The sequence below is a fragment of the Mastigoproctus giganteus genome, chromosome 2 (assembly GCF_048544385.1).
Source record: "Mastigoproctus giganteus isolate SK-2022 chromosome 2, ASM4854438v1, whole genome shotgun sequence".
Classification (NCBI taxonomy): domain Eukaryota; kingdom Metazoa; phylum Arthropoda; class Arachnida; order Uropygi; family Thelyphonidae; genus Mastigoproctus; species Mastigoproctus giganteus.
In genome coordinates this window covers 78,191,767-78,215,118 of record NC_143576.1, presented here as the reverse complement: position 1 = coordinate 78,215,118, position 23,352 = coordinate 78,191,767, and the positions used below count along the sequence as shown (strand labels likewise).

General features: G+C 36.5%; 1 protein-coding gene across 1 annotated transcript in view; it reads left to right on the top strand.

Annotated features, from left to right (window-relative positions):
• Positions 1 to 23,352, top strand: part of RIOK2 (RIO kinase 2) — a 149,165-nt gene that overhangs the window by 47,303 nt on the left and 78,510 nt on the right. Inside the window, exon 3 of the mRNA XM_090368538.1 lies at positions 20,779 to 20,892. Within this exon, the coding sequence (XP_090224664.1) occupies positions 20,779 to 20,892 (114 nt within the window). The remainder of the gene's footprint in view (positions 1 to 20,778; positions 20,893 to 23,352) is intronic.

Genomic DNA, 23,352 nt, shown 5'->3' with positions numbered 1-23,352 from the left:
AGAAGTTAACTTACGTACAAGTTAGTGCAATTACATCATTTCTGCATGCAGCCAACTACTAAGTAGTTAAAAATTGCATCATTTAAGTATATCTCATATTTTGAATACCTTTGTAATGCCAGGGTACATGCCCAACGACCGATGAGCTCCGAAACAGTGCCATATGGGTGGTGGTATCTGCCGAGAATAAATAACAATAGTCTTCTCCTATAGCGATGTGTTACTTATCCAAGGTAGTTCAATATCATGGTAACTCATTGTTGAAGGTAATCACAATATGAGATATACTTAAATGATGCCAATTTTTAACTACTTAGTAGTTGGCTGCATGCAAAAATGATGTAATTACACTAACTTGTATGTAAGTTAACTTGTTTTGCAACCTGAAGCTATGGTCCTAAATTTGCTGTGTTGTGTTGTATCCTATATTATCTATACCAGGGATGGCCAACTTAATTTGTGATGTGATCTACTTTTTTCCTTCAAAATGTGCTGCGATCTACCATCTCAAAAATTTCATTGCGTAAGGTTAAAAAAGTTAACACATATTGAAAAATGTTGTTTATAAATTTTAAAATTCAATACAATTCAGAATTCTTATTTTAAATTCATACGTATTTAAAATTTCAATTTATGTGAAGTTTGTGTCTTCATGTCATCTGCCAAGCTTTCAAAATTGGGGATATACTGTGATAAGTCCAACCGTAAAAAATCTTCTGTATGCAAGTCCGTAAGAGCACAGCAATTCTTCGTCTTTGTTTGTTTCAAATACGAAAAGGCCAATTCACATAGATATGTGGAACCAAAACAGGAATTTAAAAGTTGACAGCATTTTTTTACATTTGTGTAATTTTCTCGGCAAGCACATTTCCAAAAGTCTTTTTCTGATGGTCTGGCTTTTAGGAAGATATCGTTTCACAATGTAATAATTTCATTTTCAAGTAATATTTTCTCCATGTGAAAAATTGCAGCTATTTTTTCTGCAATTTGTTTCATATCTAAGTCAACATTAAATGGATAAGAAATATATTGAACAATGTCTTCAATTGTTTTAAAATCACTGAATCTGGTTTCAAAATTGTCCACAACATTCTCAATTTCAGAAACATATTTCTCACTATTAAATTCAAAAACAGGATATTTTTGCAAACGATCTTGCATATTTGCAAAATAGTCGAATTTTTTTTCTTTGAGATCCTAGTCATTGCCAAAAATAGATATTTATATGCATAAAAACTACTAATCATGTCACCCACATTTTTATTTTTTACTTGTAATTTCAAATTCAGATTACTTAATTTACTGGTAAAATCTGCCAAAAAAGCCAGATCACCGCAACCACTCCATACCTTGTAGCTGATGATAATCAATCTCCCCTTTGATCAACAAATATTTTAATTTCATTCAGCAAATTTCGAAATCTCTAGAAACTTACTCCAACTCAGCCACCTCATAAGTGTGTAATATTAGATCTGGTTCTTTTTTCATCGAGTTGCATTTTGAAAAGTCTCCTTTGAAAGAGATTGTCCTCTGATGGAATTCACGATTTTGAAAGCTATGTCCATAACACTTTTAGTATTTAATCTCTTGCTGGCTAACACTTTTTGGTGGATGATATAGTGGTAACTCAAAAAATCTGGGAATTCGTCATCCTTTTGGCACAATGCGATGAATCCGTTAAGATGCCCTGTCACTGCTTTAGCTCCATCTGTTGTTATTGATACGAGCTTAAATAGTGGTAATTTATTTTTTTTTTCAAGAAAATTTTTGAATGCGATAAATATATCAAGACCTCTAGTTCTTTTTTTTTAACGAAATGATACCCAGCAGTTCTTATCTAGTGGCAGAATCATCGAAAACCATACGAATAAAAACAAGCAATAGAGCTGTATCACTGACGTCTGTAGATTCATCCAGTTGTAAAGAAAAGGACACACAATTAGTAATATGAGCACGCAATTGTTCACTCACATTTTTGCTCATTTTTTTTGATGCATCACATCACAGTATTTAGAGATAATTGCAGATCTTGAAGAGCACTTTTAATTTCATTTTTGTTCTTAAAATTTTCAAAAAGAGAATCTGTTATTTCTAAAAATGCGTCTTTGATGAATTGACCATCAGAAAATGGTTTGCAAATGGTTTTTTTTTTTCAAGAAACGACTCACTTTAAAGGATTCTACAATTACTGCTTTAGATTGTAAATTAGGTGTCACAAAGAAATTTTATTGTGCGAATAATCTGGATTTAAGTTCTTTTAATTTATTTTTTTCTAAGTCACTATTTAGGTGGAAAATCTGTTTAGTATTTACCATGGAGTGCATTGAAGTGCCTTTCTAAATTTTCTTTTTTGGGTATAGCGACGAAAGCATTGCAAATCAAACAACAATATTTTTCTTTTATCATTACAAAAAAGTATTTTATTTCCCACTCTTGATGAAAATGATACATTTTGCTCTTTTTTGTAGTATTTATTTTAAATCAAAGGGTATTAAATTAATGTATAAGTACTGTCCAGTTATTAATATGAAGTATGCTAAATAAGAATTCGACACACACATGCTCTCCTCAACGTAACTCCGTGAATTTTCACTAGACAAGCCTAGCGGCTGTGCAGTGACAAGAATGGTCATGTGGTTCAACAGATTTGTAATAAGTGTATGCAGTGGGGCACATAATAATAATAACATTTAGATTTTGACTAATCTTTTTTTATATATATTTAAAATTCATCGTGATCAACCGAAATTAAAGCCACAATCAACTGGTAGATCGCGATCGACATGTTGGCCCCAGGCGCCTCCGTAGCCAGGTGGGAAGGAGCAGCAGTGCGTAGCACACGCTTCTTGATTAGACCGGGGTTTGAGCCCGTCACCACCAAATATGGAGGATGCGGAAAGGTCAGGGAATGACCACCGCATATCCCGGAGCAATATGGCCTTAGTTGCTAATGCTCCTAAAAAAAAAAAAAAAAAAAAAAAATTCAAATAACATGTTGGCCACCCCTGATCTATATCCTTTGTGCATGCTTAGTTACAATCAGAATGTTTTTCCTAGTAACATAGCAGTTCAGTCACGAGAAATCTTGTACAGCATCTGAAATACTGGTTTCGTAGAATATTTCCACAGAAGGGCAAAGGGTTGTTTGCACCATATGTAATCCTGAAACAATAAAAGTACACGCAGATGATCTAATGTCATGTGGATCCCATTAGAGGTCAGTGAAGATCATGTGAATGTTGATATATATATAGGTCTTCCCCGTTTGCACCGCTAGGCCAAATTAATATGGAAGAAAATTAGACAGCTTTCTGGAAAGTTTCCGACCATCCCTTCCACAATCCTTTCCTGGAATGGGCAAGAACTCTCTGCTCCTCTGGCAATAGCAAATGCCTTGGGCAAAAACCTTTGCTCAAGTCTCAGCGGCATCAAGCTATTCCCTCGAATTCCAGAAAATCAAGAACATCACTGAACAGTGACCTATCAACTTTCACACCTCTATAATCTTACCATATAATCAACCTCTTTGGTATTTGGAACGTCTACAAGCCATTAGAGCAGCAGGGCCCAATGGAATATATTACATCATGTTACAGCACTTTAATGATAAACATTTACAACTGTTGCTTTTATTTTATAATCAAATATTTCTGGAAAACATTTATCCTACATCTTGGCACCATGCCACAGTTCTGGCCTTTTTGAAATCTGGAAAATATCCTTGCAGTCCTTATAGTTACCGGCCAATTTCCCTCTTCAGTTGCCTCGGTAAAATCCTTGAGAAAATGATCCATAGATGACTCGTTTAGATCATTGAAGACAAAAATCTAATGAGTAATAGTCAACATGGCTTTCGCCAAAACAGGCCTGTCTTAGATTTCATGATCAAGGCTGAGTCTGCAATTCGCAGTGCCTTTGTGAAAAATGAACACCTTGTTATGGTCTCCATAGAGAAGGCATTTGATACTACCTGGCATCACGGCATTCTTAGAGACCTGCATTCCCTTGGTCTACGGGCAACCTGCCTATATTCATTAAGAACTTTTTATGGAGTCGTTCTTAACAAGTACAATACTTTACTCCCTTTCTACGACATTTATGCAGGAAGGAGTTCCGCAAGGATCTGTACTGAGTGCAACCCTTTTTGCCCTTAGAATTGACTCTATTACAAAAGAATTTCCAAATACTGTTGAGGCTTACCTTTATGCTGATGATCTCTCTTTTTCTTGCCATTCTCAGAACATGAGATCTATTGAATGTCAATTGTAGATATCACTAAATAAAATACAAAAGTGGGCAGTGCTCAATGGCCATTGTCTTTCACAACAGAAAACTGTAGCTATACACTTTACAATCAGCGCAAATTACATACAGATCCCGAACTTCACATGTCAGAATTTACCATTCCAATTTCCAACAACATCAAGTTCTTGGGATTAACCCCTAACAAGAAGTTAAACTTCCTTGAACATATTAAATTTGTATGTAATACCTGTCTCAAAAAGCTCAACATACTAAGAGCTTTATCCAGCCTGTCTTGGGGAGTGGATCGTACCTCATTGCTTCGATTGCACAGAGCATTGATTAGATCCTGTTTGGATTATGTTGCTCCAGTCTCTGATTCTGTCCAGAAGAGTGCACTATGCTAGCTGCATCCTATACAACACAGTGCATTACAGATTGCACTTGGAGCCTTCAAGACATCTCCAACTCATAATCTATATCAGAGGTTCCCAAACTTTCTCGGTTCACAGCACCCTTAGTGTCCAGTAATTTTTTCACGGCATCCATAGGCCAAAAGAAATACCTAACAGTGGTTTTCGACCTTTAAATATATACCTATATAATAATTTTATTCTTTATATAGAAGTACTAAATAAAGATCAATTATAGATCACCACAAAATTAAAAAGATACATTACAGTGGATACCGTACACCTTTTCATAATGAAATAAATGTATAAATTTTAAAAAAATAAATAAATAAATAAAATAATAATACGGTGGTACCTTGGATTGCGATTGTTTTGCAAGACGAGCAAAAATTTTTAATAAATTTTAACTTGATAAACGAGCAAGATCTTGCAATACGAGTACAGTCAGTCCTCGTATAACACGTGTTTACACTACACAAATTTGATCATACACGATTTATAAATACAGGAATGATATCTTATATAACATGAACTGAATTCGCTTATGCATGATTCGCCTTTGTGTTTACAAGAAATGGGTCGAACGCAGAATCACCCCAACCGAACGCAACACAATAGGAATGAAGAGAAGATTCTGAAAATGTATTTATGTTTTTTATATCAGTGAAGGGGAAACACATTTCACCATAATAACGTAAAAACTAACACAATTCCAGCTATCAGTATAATCGCAAATGCAATTAGATCGCGTTTACTACCAGTTTATAACAGATTCCACTAGCAGGAATGCAACTGGAAATTGTTTTTATTTTTTTATGGTAGTAACCCCTAGAAATGTGCTTCAGTAAAATGTGAGGTGTTAATAGTGTATCTCTGCCTTTACGGTGTTGTTTATTCAGTTGCTACACGCGCGCAGCTTTGTTTATGTGTAAAAAGCGTGCCTCGTTATTTTGTAATAGTGCGAGCGATGAATATGTTTAACGACAATGCAATGTCATATTTCCATGAAATCCTCAAAAGGAGGCAAAAGCAAGTTTCATTGGATAGGTTCCTTGTTAAAGTCGCACAAAAAGAAAAAGTCAACAGATAGCAGTGATTCCGTTAGTGACTGTGAAAGTGGTCCTACCCAGTAATTAATAAATTCGATTGCCTTATGTATATTAAATTTAAATATTAAAAATATAAAAAGGTATGTATTTTGTATTAATCATTTTTACAGTATATGAATATTTTCGAGTTTTGGAACAAATCATCTGGGTTTCCATTATTTCTTATGGGGAAATTCGCCTTGATATACGAGTGCTTTGGATTACGAGCACGTTTCCGGAACGAATTATGCTCACAAACCAAGGTACCACTGTAGTAACTTAAACCGAAATTACACGACACCCCAAGAATGTTGTTGTGGCACCCTAGTTGAAAACCACTGGTCTGTATATTGAAGCTCACAAAACCCTCTTTGCACCTCTATAGAAAAATGTTACTACTGAATTATGCAGCCAAAATAAAAAGTTACTGTTTGCATCCCATTCATCCATACCTCTTCAATCCTCAACTACCTAAACTATACAGATATAAACCTAATAAAATAAGGCCAGCAGGCCTATGCTTTTTGAAATATCACAGAGTTGGAAAGTTCCTCTTCACAATAGTCAACAGATAATGAATTACTTTCATCCACCTTGGACTCCCCCTCCTCAACTGAACTTTGATACTTATTTTCTTCAATGGGATAAGAATCTTCTATTGACTCTCAATCTGAAACAACTCTATGCAAGTCATATTCAGAGCTATGTTGATTTCCTGCCAATATATACCGATGGGTCCAAATCTCAATCAGCTGTTGGAGCAGCAGCAGCAGCAGTATTTTCCTCTGCTATCATTTCAGCTTCCCTTCCACCTAAGTATAGCAACTTTTCTGCAGACCTACATGGAATAAAATTAGCTCTGGAAAATTTTAATCTTTACCCATCTTCAAAATATTTAATTTATACGCACTGTCAGCTCAATTAGAGCAATGCGAAATCCCTCCTATATGAATCACCTTGTTTTAAACCAAATCAGGAGGTTGCTCTTGAAAATTGAACATTGTCAACAATTAGTGAACTTTTGTTGGATTCCAGTACATTCAGGGATAAAGGGGAATGAATTGGCAGATATATCTGCAAAAAAATGCATCAACTTTAAATTTGACATCTGTCCATATTCCAGCCTCGAACTATAATGTCATCATAGCAGCAGCATGCCTTGCACAGTGGAAAGAACTATGGCACACCCAGACTAATAATAAAGTTTCTCAGTTGAAACAGGAACCAAAATTTTGGCACTCGAGCAAGACAACAAGAAGGGAAGAAGTGGTACTTGCACAGGCAAGAATAGGGCATACTCATTGACCCATATCCATCTGCTCACAGGTGATGATCCTCCTCAGTGTCGACACTGCTCAGCACAACTAACAGTCAAGCATATTCTTATTGACTGTCCTCACTGTCAGTAGGACAGAACATCAGTCCTGCTTTCTTTAACAAATCTTCAACAACCAAGATCACTAGAGAATATTATTGGTAATCAGGCAAATATTAATGAACTTTTTCATCTTTCCGAAAAAAATTGGAACATATCATTGATTCCGAATAATTTTCTAAAATGAAATAAAATGCCTTCAATTTGAATTATTTCCTAACACATCACTATGGACACACACACACACACACACACACACACACACACAATGAGGAGCCATTAAACTCCAAAAGGGTAACATATGGGTGGTGGCATCCGCTGAGAGTAAATAACAATAGTCTTCTCCTGTGGTGAAGTGTTATTTATTCAAGGTAGTGCAATATCATGGTAACTTATTGTGAAGTATTCACAATATGAGATATACTTAAATGATGCCAATTTTTAACTACTTAGTAGTTGGCTGCATGCAGAAATGATGTAATTGCACTAACTTGTATGTATAGGATACACTCAATCAAAACTGACTTGGAATTACAAAGCAATCTTTCTTTTATTGATCTAACTCCATCTGTGTCATCTCAGAAAGAACATTCCGGAGGTTGCCATCCTCAGAAGATGGCAGTTTTTGTAAGCCTTGTTGAGAAGTTTACCGTTGTGACTGGAACCAGTTGCTTCAGGCTCTCTATGTGATTAGCCAACCCAGATTCCTACATGAATACAGCAGCATGTTCTAGAGGCAACCAGAGGGAGTAGTACTCTTGATCTGATTATTAGCAATGATTATTCATGCATTAAGAATCTGCAGGTAAAGGAACCACTAGGTGACAGTGATCACGGTGTACTGATGTGAGATTTACTTAAATATTATTTTTAAATTCTATACAGTGGGACCAACTGATGCTGTTACCAACAGCAAATTCTAAATGGAAAGCATTCAAGGAATTAATCTTGGAAGCTACTAGGATTTTCACACCAACTAAGAAATAACATTCGAGGTTTAGGCCTAATGGATGTCAGATGAACTGACGAGACTCATGGCAGAGAATAAGTGTATGGGATGCATACAAATTATCAGACTGCACAGAAGGTTATGGTAGGTATAAACTAGTCTGTAATCGAGCAACAAAGGAGGTTAGACAAGCAAAGGCAGCTTATAAGAATTCTTTGGCAAAGGATGCAAAGAAAAACAAAGACTTCTTTACTTACGAAAACTCCTTTTCCGGTACCATATGCCTTTAATTACTTAAGGTTCTCCATACTTATACGTTTTTATTTATAGTTTAACCATTTTTCCCTTTTCTATTCTTACAATCATTAATAAGAACAAGCATTAAGGGAAAACAAAGGACTTAAATCAGCAGCCATGAGCAGTAATACAGAAAGACAAATGATACTGTAACTGAAGAATAGTGATGGTGTACTTATAAATAGCAGAGAAGGCATAATTCAAATAGCAGAAGACTACTATAGAGAATTATACAAGGAGCGAGGGAATGATGCCAGCAGTGGGAAAGATGGATCGCAAATTAGTAACACATACGACATACCCAATATTCTTCCTGATGAGGTAGAACATGTGTTGAAGAAAATGAAGAATCAGAAAGCCCCGGGGTAAGATGAAGTTACTGTAGAGTTGTTAAAATTGGGAGGAAGACACATAACACAAAAACTGGCAAGACTCTTCACAAAATGCATTAGAAAAGGTGTGACGCCTAAGGAGTGGAATAATGCAATCATAGTTTTGCTGAATAAGAAAGGAGATAAATCAGAAATTGGAAATTATAGACCAATTAGCTTGTTATCCCACATTTACAAATTATTCACAAGGGTCATTACTAACAGATTAGAAAAAATACTTGATGAGAATCAACCGAAAAAGCAAGCTGGCTTTAGGAGAGGATTCTCAACTATGGATCATCTTTACGTAGTATCACAGTTAATGGAGAAAACAAATGAATATAAAACACCATTATACCTGGCATTTGTGGATTATGAAAAGGCATTTGACTCCATACAACATAAGGCAAAGGCACCTCCGTAGCCAGGTGGGAAGGAGCAGCAGTGCGTAGCACACGCTTCTTGATTAGACTGGGATTCGAGCCCGTCACCACCAAATACGGAGGATGTGGAAAGGTCAGGGAATGACCACCGCATATTCCGGAGCAATATGGCCTTAGTTGCTAATGCTCCTAAAAACCAAATAACAACAACAACAACATAAGGCAATGTTTCGGGCACTGGAAAGACAAGGCATAGATACCCCATATATTATGATTTTGAAGAAAATATATGGGAATGCTACCTCCTTTATTAGACTACACAAAGATAGTAGCAAATTTAAAATTGAGAAAGGAGTTCGACAAGGAGACACAATATCTCTGAAGTTGTTTACTGCTGCCCTCGAGGAACCTTTCAGATGATTAGACTGGTCGCAGAGAGGAGTCACCTAAACCATTTACAATTTGCAGATGGCATTGTGGTCATAAGCCGCGATCCCAAAGTATTAAAGGAAAATCTTAATCAGTTATGCACAGTTAGTAAGGATTTTGGACTAAAGATGAATATGGCTAAAACAAAAGTAATGATGAACTAGTATGCCACAGAAAGGAGCATTAGTAGAGGTATTTGATGCAAGAAAGCAAGCTTATGCAGCATCAGCCAAAAAAAAAAAAATAATAAATAAATAAAAAATAACCACTTCCACTTCACCCCTCTGTTCATTCGAAATACCTGTCCAGCTGAGCCTTAAACTTATTTAGGCTATCAAATTCCACGACAAGGGATGGAAGTCTGTTCCACCAACCAACCACCCGCTGGCTAAAGGCAAATTTCCTCACGTCTATCCAACATCTGTCTTTCCTCAATTTGAATTGATACCCTCTCAGGTGATTATTCTGAACAAGAGGAAGAATCCCATCAGCATTGAGCATGCTCAAACCATTCAAGGCTTTATACACCTCTATCAGATCACCTCGCTGGTGCCTAGTCTCCAGACACTGTAATTTGCAAAACTTAAGCCTTTCTTCGTAAGAGCACCCCTTTGTTCCATTCACTAATCTTGTTGCCCTTCTCTGTACTCGTTCCAGCAGCTCTACAGCCTTCTTGAAATGAGGCCTCCAGACCTGTACACAGTACTCTAGATATGGCCTGACCATTGCCTTATACAAGGGAATAACCACCTCCTTATCCCTGCTGGAAAAATTCCTATATATCATTAACAATGCACCATGAGCTACTCTTGCAGCCCATCTGCACTGCTCAGAGAACTTCATATCTGCCTGCACAACCACCCCCAGGTCCCTTTCATTCTCTACTACTGTCAGTGTAGTACCACAGAGTTGATACGTTGCTCTGGGGTTGCTGTTTCCAATATATAGTACTTTACATTTGTCAATGTTAAACTTCATTTGCCACCTCTCAGCCCATCTGCTCAACCTTTCCAGATCCTGTTGCAGCAGCATAGTGTCAGTAGTGTCCTTGACAACCCTGCCAACCTTTGTATCATCTGCAAACTTGGACATTAAGCTTGATATACCATCATCAATATCATTTATAAATACAGAAAACAATAATGGACCCAACACTGAACCCTGAGGAACTCCACCAATAACATTAGTCCACGATGAGCAGTGTCCATTGATTACCACTCTGTCTTCTCCCCCTCAACCACCCCTTTATCCATAGGAGCAATTTGCCTCCAATGCCACACTGCTCCAATTTGTGCAGCAGTCTTCCATGTGCAACAGTATCAAAAGCCTTTCTAAGATCCAAGTACTGTATATAAAATTAAAGTTATTCCCTGCATCCAGTTCTTTTGTGACTGCATCATAGTATCCAATCAAATTGGTCAGGCAAGACTTCCCCTGAACAAAACCATGCTGTGTCCGAGCTATAACTGAAGTCTTGTCTAGATGATCCTGCAGTTCTTCTTTAACCAGTGCCTCCATTAATTTTCTGGGAACAGAAGTTAAACTCACAGGTCTATAATTACTTGTGTCAGCCTTTGATCCTCCTTTGTGAATTGGGGTCACATTTGCACATCTCCAGTCCATGGGTACCTCCCCTGAGTCCAAGGAAGTTCTCATAATTATGGTTAAGGGTTTGCTTACTTCCTTTGCTGCCTCCTTTAATATAACTGGATAGATCCCATCCACCCCAGGTGCCTTTCTTGTCTTTATCTTCAACAATTTCTCCTCCACTTTACTCTCAGTTATTACAAGATTCTGTAGCTTACTGCCAGAGTTGAATACACCTCTGGCATTCCAATCGCTGAATAACTCCTCATGTGTGAATGTCGAAGCAAAATATTCATTTAGTTTGTTAGCTACCTGAGCAGGATCATCAACAGTTGACCCATCGATATCAAGTGGACCAATCTGATTCATCCCCTTCCTTCTGGAGTTTACGTAAGTAAAGAACCCTTTGCTGTTTTTCTTTGCATCCCTTGCCAAAGATTTCTCGTAATCTGCCTTCGCCTGCCTAACCTCCTTTGTAACTTGGTTACAGATCAACTTGTATCTATCATAGGCTTCTGTGTCACGTGTTAATTTGTATGTATCCCATGCATTTTTCTTCTTTGCCATATGTCTCATTAGTTCATCTGACATCTATTTAGGCCTAAACCTTGAACAATATTTCTTAGTTGGTATGTAAAGCCTAGTAGCTTCCAAGATAAGTTCTTTGAATGCTTCCCATTTTGAATTTGCTGTTGGTAACATCATCAGTTGGTCCCACTGTATAGAATTTAAATACTGTCTCAGTCCATCGTAGTCGCCTTTATGGAAGCAATAACCCTTCCCTTTACCCCTAATGGTAGTTACCTCTTTGAGTAAATCCCACTTCAGCACACTGTGATCACTGCCACCTAGTGGTTCATTTATCTGCAGATCAGATTCTTAATGCATGAAGAATCACTACTGATAATCAAATCAAGAATATTACTCCCTCTAGTTGCCTCCCGAACATGCTGATGTAGAAAACAATCATCCAATAAATCCACAAAAAATCCTTGCTAGTATGTGAGTGACCAGCCCCCAAATTCCAGTCACTATCTGGGAAATTAAAATCCCCCATTATAAGACTCTCTGATTTACTGGCCCACACTATTTCCCTGTAGAGTTTCTTATTATACTCATCAGAGTCATTAGGCCTATAGCACACTCCTACTCTCAATTTTGATCTCCCAATGCTTATGTCACACCAAACTGACTCGACACTGCACTGTCCAGCGATGTCGACTGGCTTCACTTCCTTGGATTTTATGTATTTCTTAACTAATAGTATAACCCCTCCTCCCTTCCTATCCTGTCTATCCCTTCTGTAGACATTGTACTCCCCAAATTCCAGTTCTGCATTCCTTATATCTGTGTGACACCACGTCTCTGAAATCCCAACAATATCTGCCTTTGATGTTTTGAGCAATACCTCAAATTCATCAAATTTATTTATTAAACTCCTAGCATTGGTGTACATGCAAGTATACATGCACCTGTTCTTTTTCTTAGCTACCCTAACACAACCCATGTGTTTACTTGCACCCCAATGATTCCCAGCAGTCTCTGAAATATCCTGCATCTTATTTTCCAGGCTGCTGCTCATTCCAACAGAAGCTGTGACATAATGATTGAAGGAGCAATAATTGAAAAGGTGGAGTCATATACTTATCTGGGACAAGTTATTAGTTGTAATAATGATAAATGGCTGGAAGTCAAGAGAAGAATAAATTTTGGATGGATAGTATTCAGGAAATATATATGTCACATACTTAGGAGTAATATCCCAGTTTGTCTGAAACGTAAAATAATGAACCAATGTATACTCCCCACCATGACTTATGGAAGTGAAACTTGGGCACTCACCTAAAGAATGGAAGAGAAGCTGAAAACTACTCAGCGAAGAATGGAATGAATTATATTGGGAATCAGACTGTTAGATAAGAAGAGAAACACATGGATTAGGCAACAAACTCAAGTAAAGGACATTCTTATCAAAACTAAAGAACTAAAATGGTCTTGGGCAGGACACAGCTTGAAGACACAATGACAGATGGACTAAGAAAATAACAGAATGGTACCCAAGAGGAGCTAGAAGAAAACCTGGTAGACAACGGCGGAGATGGATAGATGAAATTCGTGAGTTTTTGGGTAGTAAATGGATGGCCATTGCACAAAAGAGAAGGAACTGGAAAGTTGCTGGAGAGGCCTTGATCCTGCAGTGGATTGAAAATAGATGATGATGATGATTCTTACAATCACAGAATACTCATAGAATGCATACTTTTACTTCATTTTCAGTTCAACTTGTTTGTCATATCACTAATAAAGCCTGTACTAATTTACCAACCTACCTTTCCTTCAGATTTGATATGTTTTCATCCATAAGATTATGTAGGCATAGAAATGCAGTTTATTGTTACATGACCAGGTATAGTCCCCCGAAGAAATACCTGGTTTTTGTATCAATTATTGTATCACATTTTGTATCATATTTTATTGCATTATTCTTCATTACTTTCTCGCATCTTTAGATTCACTTTTTAATCAAAAATTCCCCCTCCCCATGCTGTGGTACATGCTATTTTACTATAATTATCTATAATAATCATTTACTTTTTTACTTTTCCTTTTCAACTTCATCCATCTAATTGACTTTCTAATTCGCCTTTAATTTCTTATAATTTAAAATCTCACTTAGATTTTCTCTGTCTACCATCCCTAATACTTCTCTGTTTCTCTGTCCTTCCTGAGCTTTTTTACATTTCCATCTGCCAGTTCTTTTACTTAATTATTCTAACTTTGCTTATATACTCTTGTATCCTTTGTTGCTGCCTTGTGCACTTAGGTACATCTGTCATATAACTTTTATACTGGGTAGAAATCACTAGCCGACCAGGCTAGCCAGTTGGGTGAAGTGCCTGCCCAGCAACCCAAAAGTCGCGGGTTCAAATCCCCCCTCGGGCTTGGATCAGAGTAAAATGCAAAAATTTTGGGAGGTGCATTATGGCCACAGAAGCCGATGTGCAAACAACTAACAAAAAAAAAATAAATTAAATAAATAAATCACTAGAGTTTATTAATTTAGTGTGGTTTTGGCTTTCACCTTGTTCTGGAATGGGTATGAGTTTTCTTATTCTAACTGAACTTTTGAAGCTCTGTTCCTTGTCGATCAGGCTGGAATTAGGTTATTTTACTTAGGATTAAAGATAGACATAATGAACTGATAGTTTTGTTAATGGTTTTGATTTGGTTTGAAGACAAAGTATGAGTGAACATATTTGGGTTGCCTTGATATAGGTTAACCGATAGAACTGATTAGTACTGGGAAATATTGAAATGATTGTCTTAATTTCACACATACAATTTGTGGTTACTTGAAGTTCTTGAAAGACTGACTATATAATAGCACAGCTGTCGGGTTGCCTATAGGAAGTTACCATGTCAGCAAAGAGGTAATTTTGTATGGTAATTTGCGAATGAAGTTAGTACAGTCATGATGCTGTTGTGTCAAGGAGTTTAAGGGTAAATAAATTGTGTTGGTATTGTGGTGAGTTTGTGTTAAGTTGACAGTAGATGTTGCATATAGACCAAGGTTACATAATGGTTCTACATCCAAATGCAAAAGTGTAATTTTGTATATAGTTATTCTTTAATTGAAGCTAAAATGTAAAGGAGTGCAAATTTTAATTAATTAGTATTTAGCCATACACAAAAACAATTTTTGGCTAAATTCTAATTCAGGTGAGCTATTTAACTTTGATGTATAAGTATTATGTGTGTTGCTGTTGTGTCAAGGAGTTTAATGGTAAGGGAATTGTGTTGGTATTGTAGTGATCTGTGTAAAGTTGGCAGTAGATGTTGGATATAGACCAAGGTTACATTTTGGTTATGCATTCAAATGCAAAAGTGTAATTTTGTATATAGTTATTCTTTAATTGAAGTTAAGATGTAAATGAGTGTAAATTTTAAATAATTGGTATTTAGCCATACAAAAGAAGTATTTTTGGCTAAGCTCCTTAATTCAGATGTACTATTTAACTTTGATGTATACGTATAATTTATATGTTACTGTTGTGTCAAGGAGTTTAATGGTAAGGGAATTATGTTGGTACTGTGTTTAAGATGGATCTAGACCAAGATTACATGATGGTTCTACATCCAAATGCAGTATTGTACCGTATTTCCCCATCTATAAGATGCTCCCATGTATAAGACGCACTTTAATTTTGGGGCCTGAAATTTGAAAAAAAATGTATTACATAAAGTTATTGAACTCAAATTTTATTCATCATAAAATTCCTACAACTCTCATCACTGTCAAAACTCCCATCCATTAGCTTGTCCTCATCTATGGCTGATGACAAATCACTGTCTTCATATATTGCCTCGTCCTCAGTTCCATCTATGACATTTGAAATGCCACACTTCTTAAATGACTTGACAACGATCTCAATCTTGATATTATCCCAGGATCTTTTCACCCAGATAAAAACTTCTCCTATAGTTGGTTTCTTCACTCTTCCTGCTGGTGTCAAATTGTCCCCAGAAGACTTCATCCATTGGTTCTATTCGTCTCTCATGGCAGCTTTGAAGGGTTTGTTAATGCTGACATCAAGTGGTTGGAGCTGGGATATCAAGCCTCCAGGTATGACTGCAAGTTTTGTTTTTTTGCTCTCCAGCAATCTTCTTTGTGTTTTTTGTTATGTGTGCCCTTTTTTGTTTGAGAAAGTTTGGAGCAGGAGCCCACCTGGTCTCCTGCTCCAAACTTTCTCAAACCAGATCTTCATCCCATCCTTATCCATCCAACCCTTGTCGTGAACGTGGACAATCACTCCTCGAGGAATGTCTTCTTTTGGCATTGTTTTGCGTTTGAAAATCAGCATAGGGAGGCACCTTGGTTCCGTTGGCACAACAAGCTAGAACAACTGTATAATGGCTCTTTTCATGTCCACTTGTCTTCACAGTTACAGTTTTCACCCCCTTCTTATCAACAGTTCTGTTACCTGGGACATCAAATTGAAGGGGGACTTCGTCCATATTTGCAATCTGTCCCAACTCAAACTGATGTGTCTTCCGACATTGAATGACAAAACTATGAAATTCAAGGACCTTCTGCTCATAGCTTTCAGGCATCTTTTGGGAAAGTCTGGTGCATGTATGCATGCTTAGTCCATTCCATTTCATGAACCTGAAGCACCAATTGTGTCCTCCTTTGAAGCCAGTAACTTCTTTTTCATCGGCAATTCTTCTTGCCTCATGCTGAACAATCTTTGTAAATTTTAAATAATGCAAATATGCAAGTGGACACAGGAATTCCAATTGCCCTTTACTCTTCAATCCATATCTTCAATTCCCTCTCCAAATCAGGCCATTTTGCTGACTTGCCTCTCATGGCCTTCTTCTGCCGTGTCATTTTCAGTAGGGTTTCTTCTTCCCGTAGCCAGTCTTGGATTGTCTTCTCGGTTGGAGGACCAAACTTACGTTCAGCAGCATGATTTCCATTCACTTTTGCAAACTGTATCACTTTTAACTTGAATTCAGCACTGTACGGAAATCTTTTCTGAGCCATTTCTGGGCAGAACGTGGCAAAACATAACCTAATATACCAGTAACAAGTGCGAAACAATGAGCGCAAACACAACAAGCGCAAAAAAGTGGGTAATGCAAGTAAAAAAAATCTACAACCACTGTATAAGACGCACCCAGTTTTTAGATCCCAAATTTTTTGAAAAAGGGTGAGTCTTATACATGGGGAAATACGGTAATTTTATTATATATAGTTATTCTTGAATTGAAGTTAAGATGTAAATGAGTGCAAAATTTGAAAGATTTGGTATGTAGCCATAGAAAAGAATTTTTTTTTTTTTTTTTTTTTTTTTGTTAAGCTATCTGTTTCAGATGAGTTATTTAATTTTGATGTTTAAGTACAATGTGTTGAAATTGCTGTTTTAGTTACATATAGTGCTGACCATTCCAGTGTGGTTCATATCTGGTTGGAAGGATGTTTATTTGGATTTGCTCTGGGCTGGCCTCTGTTTTGTTGTGCCAGTGATTGGTTTGTCTTTTAGTTATAAGACAATATGAGTGTTTTTTTTTTTTTTTTTTTTCATGATTGCTGTATATATAAGATAAAATTTTGGGTGATTTCCAAGCGGTGATCGTGCCCAAATTGTGATGTAAATAGTCTATAGGTTGTGGCGACAAGACTGTTGTTTATTAGTCACTCTGCTGCTGCTTATTTTTCTCAGGGGATGTCTCCTCCTCCTACCCCCACTGTCTGCCCTCTTTCCTTCCCTTCCCTTTCCCGCACTTCTCCTTCTATTTCCCTTTCTCCATTCATTCAATCTTTGATATTTCAAGTTCTCTTCAAATCTCAATAAGAGTCTCTACCTGGTTGTGGAACCTGGCTGCCTCCATGTGGCTTGGGATGGGAGTCAGGGGACCAGGTGTTCCATTCCCCCTGGCTGTGAAATGCCAGACGCAGACACTCAACACCCAACATAACAAAACACACATACAGTGCATAACACACACAGTTGCCGGCCTTGGCCTAGTGCCTTCAGAAACTACAGCGCCGTATAGGGGAAACCCTGGAGGTCACAACAAAGTACAAAAAAAAAAAAAAAAAACTTTTATACTATAACTAAATACTTACATTCCCGCTGTTTCCATGTTATATTGTGCTACTTTAAACTTTAGACTTAAAAATCTAGTCTTTTTATATATATATACACACAATATACACACATGCTGTGCTGCCGCTTTATTAGGTACACCCCCGCTGTGCACACAAATGGTTGTCCCACAACGTTGCAAGTCACATGACCACAGTTGTGGACATAAATGCAGCAGAACAACCTTTCCAGTATCTGTTAAGTGTACAAACCGCAGCAAGAATGGGGAAAAGGAGTGATCTAATGGAGTTAGAACGTGGCATGGTAGTAGGTGCAAGACGTGCTGGACAAAGCATCTCTGAAACAGCAGTTCTGAACTTTTCACACACTGGTTTCAAGGGTTTATCGAGAATGGTGCAGCGAACAGAAAAGATCCTCTCAACAGCACTCCTGTGGAAAAAAATCACTTGTTGATGAGAGAGGTCAGAGAAGGATGGCTAGAATTGTACAGGACACAATGTCGCACATCACGTTAGAATACAACCTTGGTGCACAGAACAAAATATCGCAACAGACCACTAGTCGCATTTTGTTGTGAGTGGGCTACAACAGCCGACGGCCACATCACGTACCTTTGTTATCAATGAAGAACAAGAGAGCACACCTCCTGTGGGCACAGCAATACCAGCACTGGACTTTCAAGGATTGGAAAACAGTTGCTTGTTCTGACAAGTCAAAGTTCCTCGTTTATCATGTTGATGGAAGGCTCAGAATTTGGCAAAAACATCATGAATCCTTGGACCCGTCATGTCTGACAACTATTGTGCAAGGCGGTGGGGTCAGTGTTATGGTGTGGGGAATGTTTTTTGGCACATGTTGGGTCCATTGATACCCATAGATTCACGTATGAATGCCACATCGTATTTAAATATTGTTGCTGACCAAGTGCATCCGTTCATGTTGACAGTTTATCCTCAGTCAGATGGTTACTTCCAGCAGGATAATGTGCCGGTGCACAAAGCCCGAATCACTATTGAATGATTCCAGGAACACTTTTCTTTTTCGCAGTGGCCCGCTCAGTCCACGGATCTCAATCCTGTTTAACATCTTGGGGATGAGCTGGAAAGGGCTGTTCGCTGCAGGCTTACACTGGTAAATCTCAAGGAACTGCATGATACACTCATGTCTACATGGTACTCCATTCCTGCACATCGTTTTCAGTATCTTGTTCAATCCATGCCTAGACAAATTTGGGCTGTTTTGAAGGCTAAATGAGGCTCAGCACGCTACTAGGTAGGTGTACCTAATAAAGTTGCAGCACAGTGTATATACATATCCTGTACTTATATTGCAAGTTAATTTTTGTTTCTATTGTTTAAAAATGTGCATTAATATAGAAGTTCAAATTTAATGCAATCTAAATGTGTAATTTCAAATTGCACACAAGTTGAATAAGATTATTACTAATTATGATGTTTATTTATTCAATTTTTTAAAAGAGTGGTCCTCTTTCAGGAATACATATGATATATTTTCCAACACTTACAAAAGAGGAAATGAGGCTTGAAAATTTAAATAAATAAATTATAATTCACCTATATGTACACAGAGTGATTAGAAGAAAAGGAAAACTCCAAAAAAGTCTGAGATGGCATATCTCCTTGTAGACATTAAGGTTTCACAATTTATCATAATCACAACGCCAATAAAGGACAGTCATAGTTTACTTGCAGGGATATTTCTGGAGAAAATTTGAATATTTCATTGGAGAACTTGATCATGAAATATAAGGGCTGTTTCACTATGATTCCATATCTTTTTTTTTATTATGTTTTCTTTGATTGCATTATCATTATTCTTTTTTTTCTTTTTTTTTTTTTAAAGTGATACACTGTGCATTTGCATACCATGGGGGGGGGGTTTAAGCACTGGATTGGAGCATAAATTCAGGAATGTAGCAAACATATCATACTGAATTCTTTTGCCACATCTTGTGTTGATAGAGGGTGCATTACACTCTCCATCAATTACACTGCATTGTAATGATGCTTTCGAAAACCTGCTATATGTGTGAAATGTTATGCTGAAAAGTTTCAGCACTGCACAGTAAACTGATCTCTCTCTCTCGATCTCTCTCTCTCTTGTGCATAATCTCACTAAAAATAGAGATCTTAGTTTGCATGTGTAGGAGAAAAATGCCAGTGAAATGTGCCATCTGTTTTCGACAGAACATGTTTTAACATCAGAGACTCGTTCCTTAGGTCATTTTCATTGAAAGTTGTCATGTAATTGTCTGGATGAAACTGAGGAAGGCATAATAGCCCTTACAAATGAGCCAATTTGACTGACTTGTGAATCTTATTAGTTATAGAGTTGTGGGTATTTGAAGCTCAAAAATGGTTTGAATATTATGTCATGATAATTTTGTTAAGAACATGTTGTTGAAAGAGCATCACAATCAGTGCATTCCTGGTTGAGAGATTGATCATGGTGGTCTACAAAATTAGCAGTCAAGACCTCCAGACTTCAACACCTTAGATTTTTATCTGTGGGGAATGCATAAAAAATCTGTTATACCAGAAAAAGAGAAAACATTAGATGCATTGTGGATAGTGCAAGTTGTATAAAAGAAAATCTTCATGAACAGATGCAAACTACACACTCATTTCACAAATGAGCCAGAATGCATATTTGAGGCCAAGGCTGGCCTGTTTCAACATTTATTACCTAATTGTTTGCCTATTATTATTTTTAACATGCAGGTAATGATAACTCTATAATAATTTTTGAGAATCAGACCTATGTTTTTTGTTGTTTTTTCCCCTCAAAATTTCCCAGGAATGAGTGCTCAAGGTTAGGGCAACATCATGAATCATTCTATATACATGATATTCTAGCTATAATCATCTAAATTAAGCCCATTTCTTCAGTGTGTGTGTGTGTGTGTGTCGTGTTCTTTTATTCAGTGTGCCAATATCTGAATAAATTTAAAAATTTGATTGCATGCTTTAGTGTTTTATTATATTTATATTTTATTTCTTTTTTTACTAGATGATGGTTATAGACTGTCCTTTACCGGCTATGATTATTTGGCTATTCATGTATTAGCAGCACATAATTCCATTAGTGGTTTTGGAAGTCAGATTGGAGTAGGAAAAGAATCAGGTTAGTAATGAGCAATTTAACAGTTCCAGTTTTTCATGATGTATTATGAAAACTGTGTAATCTAACCACTGTACATTACAGTGGGTAGACTTTACTAACATTTATAAACAGTATTTCATAACTTAAATGAGAGAAGTAATAAATATGAAAAGTGTACAGATATCTTTTTAACATAAGTGAAGTAGGTCTGATCAATTGTGCTCTCTGTAGGGGGCAGCTATTTGGAGTTTCAGAGTTTTTATTGTAAGCAATTTATCATTGCTACTATAATCCTTTCTAAACTTTCCAAATACAGCTATAACTGGCAGGAAAGGCTGAAAAAATAAGGTTGATGCAACAGGCAAGATGTAATCTCATAGCTCAAGAATACTATTGAGAAATATCAATAGTCTCCAGAAAGGGTGGATTCTATCAGTCATCTCTACAAGCAGTGAAAGCTAAGGCAAAATATTTGTAGGAACAGCCATAAATCTATCTGTTAGTGATTGGCTGCACGGCTTTGATTTTTATTGTAGAGTTTTACAAGCCTAATGTAATACTGGTGAATGTGAATTGCTGGAGTGATGCATTTCCAATCTTTATTGGATTCTATAATAACAAATAGAGATCCTGTATAACAGGGGTGGCCAACAAATCAATCGCAGCTTTAATTTCGGTCAATCACGACAAATTTTAAACATATATAAAAAATATATTAGTCAAAATCTAGATGTTTTTATTATTATGCGCCCCACTGCATACGCTTATTACAAATCCATTGAATCACGTGACTACTCTTGTCGCCACTCAGCAGCTAGGCTTGTCTAGTGCACAGAATACTACTCTGTGGTCTAGTGAAAATTCACGCAGTTATGTTGTGGAGAGCATAGTGTGTATGTCGAATTCTTATTTTGCTTACTTAATATTAATAACTGGACTGTACTTATATGTTAATATCCCTTGATTTAAAATGAATACTACAAAAAAGAGTAAACCGTATCATTTTCATCAAGAGTGGGAACTAGAATACTTTTTTGTAATGATATAAGAAAAATGTTGATTGATTTGCAATGCTTCCGTGGCTAGACTCAAAAAAGGAAATTTAGAAAGGCACTTCAACGTACTGTGTATTTTTTCTAATAGTGACCTTAGAAAAAATTAATTAAAATAACTTAAATCCAGATTATTCACGCAACAAAATTTCTTCATGACACCTAATTTAAAATCTAAAGCAGTAACTGTAGCATCATTTAAAGTGAGTCATCTTCTTGCAAAAAAATGCAAACCATTTTCTGATGGTCAATCATCAAAGATGCATTTTTAGAAATAATATTCTCTTTTTGAAAATTTTAAGAACAAAAATGAAATTAAAAGTGCTCTTGAAGATCTGCAATCTCGAAATACTGTGATGCGAAGCATCGAAAAAATGAGTAAAAATGTGAGCGAACAATTGCGTGCTCATATTGCTAGTGGTTTGTCCTTTTCTTTACAACTGGATGAATCTACAGACGTCGGTGATATTGCTCGTTTTTCTTCGTATGGTTTTCGATGATTCTGCCACTAGAGAAGAACTGCTGGGTATGGTTTCATTAAAAGAAAGAACTAGAGGTCTTGATATATTTAACCCATTTAAAAATTTTATTGAAAAAATTAAATTACCACTATTTAAGTTCGTATCAATAACAACAGATAGAGTCAAAGCGAATACGGGGCATCTTAATGGATTCATTGCATTGTGCTAAAAGGATGTGAATTCTCAGATTTTTTGAGTTACCACTGTATCATCCACCAAAAGATTAAATACTAAATGTTATGGACATAGCTTTCAAAATCGTGAATTCCATCAGAGGACAATCTCTTCAAAGGAGAATTTTCAGAATGCAACTCAATGAAAATGAACTAGATCTGATATTACACACAGATGTGAGGTGGCTGAGTCGGAGTAAATTTCTACAGAAATTTCAAAATTTGCTGAATGAAATTAAAAAAAATTTTGTTGATCAAAGTGGAGATGATTATCAGTTGCTGATAATCATCTCCCCAGAACACACAGACTGGTTGTGTGTTCTGGCTTTTTTGGCAGATTTTTCCAGTAAATTATGTGATCTGAATTACAAGGAAAAATAAAAATGTGGGTGGCATGATTAGTAATATTTCTGCATATAAATATCAATTTTTGGCAATGGCTAAGGATCTCAAAGAAAAAAAATTCTATCATTTTTCAAATATGCAAGTTCATTTGCAAAAATATCCTGTTTTTGAATGTAATAGTGAGAAATATGTTTCTAAAATTGAGAAAGTTGTGAATGACTTTGAAACAATTGAAGACATTGTTCAATATATTTCTTATCCATTTAATTGCAGAAAAAAATCACTGAGATTTTTAACGTGGAGAAAATATTACTTGAAAATGAAATTATTACATTGCATCTTCCTAAAAGCCAGATCATGAGAAAAAGACTTTTGGAAATGTGTTTGCCG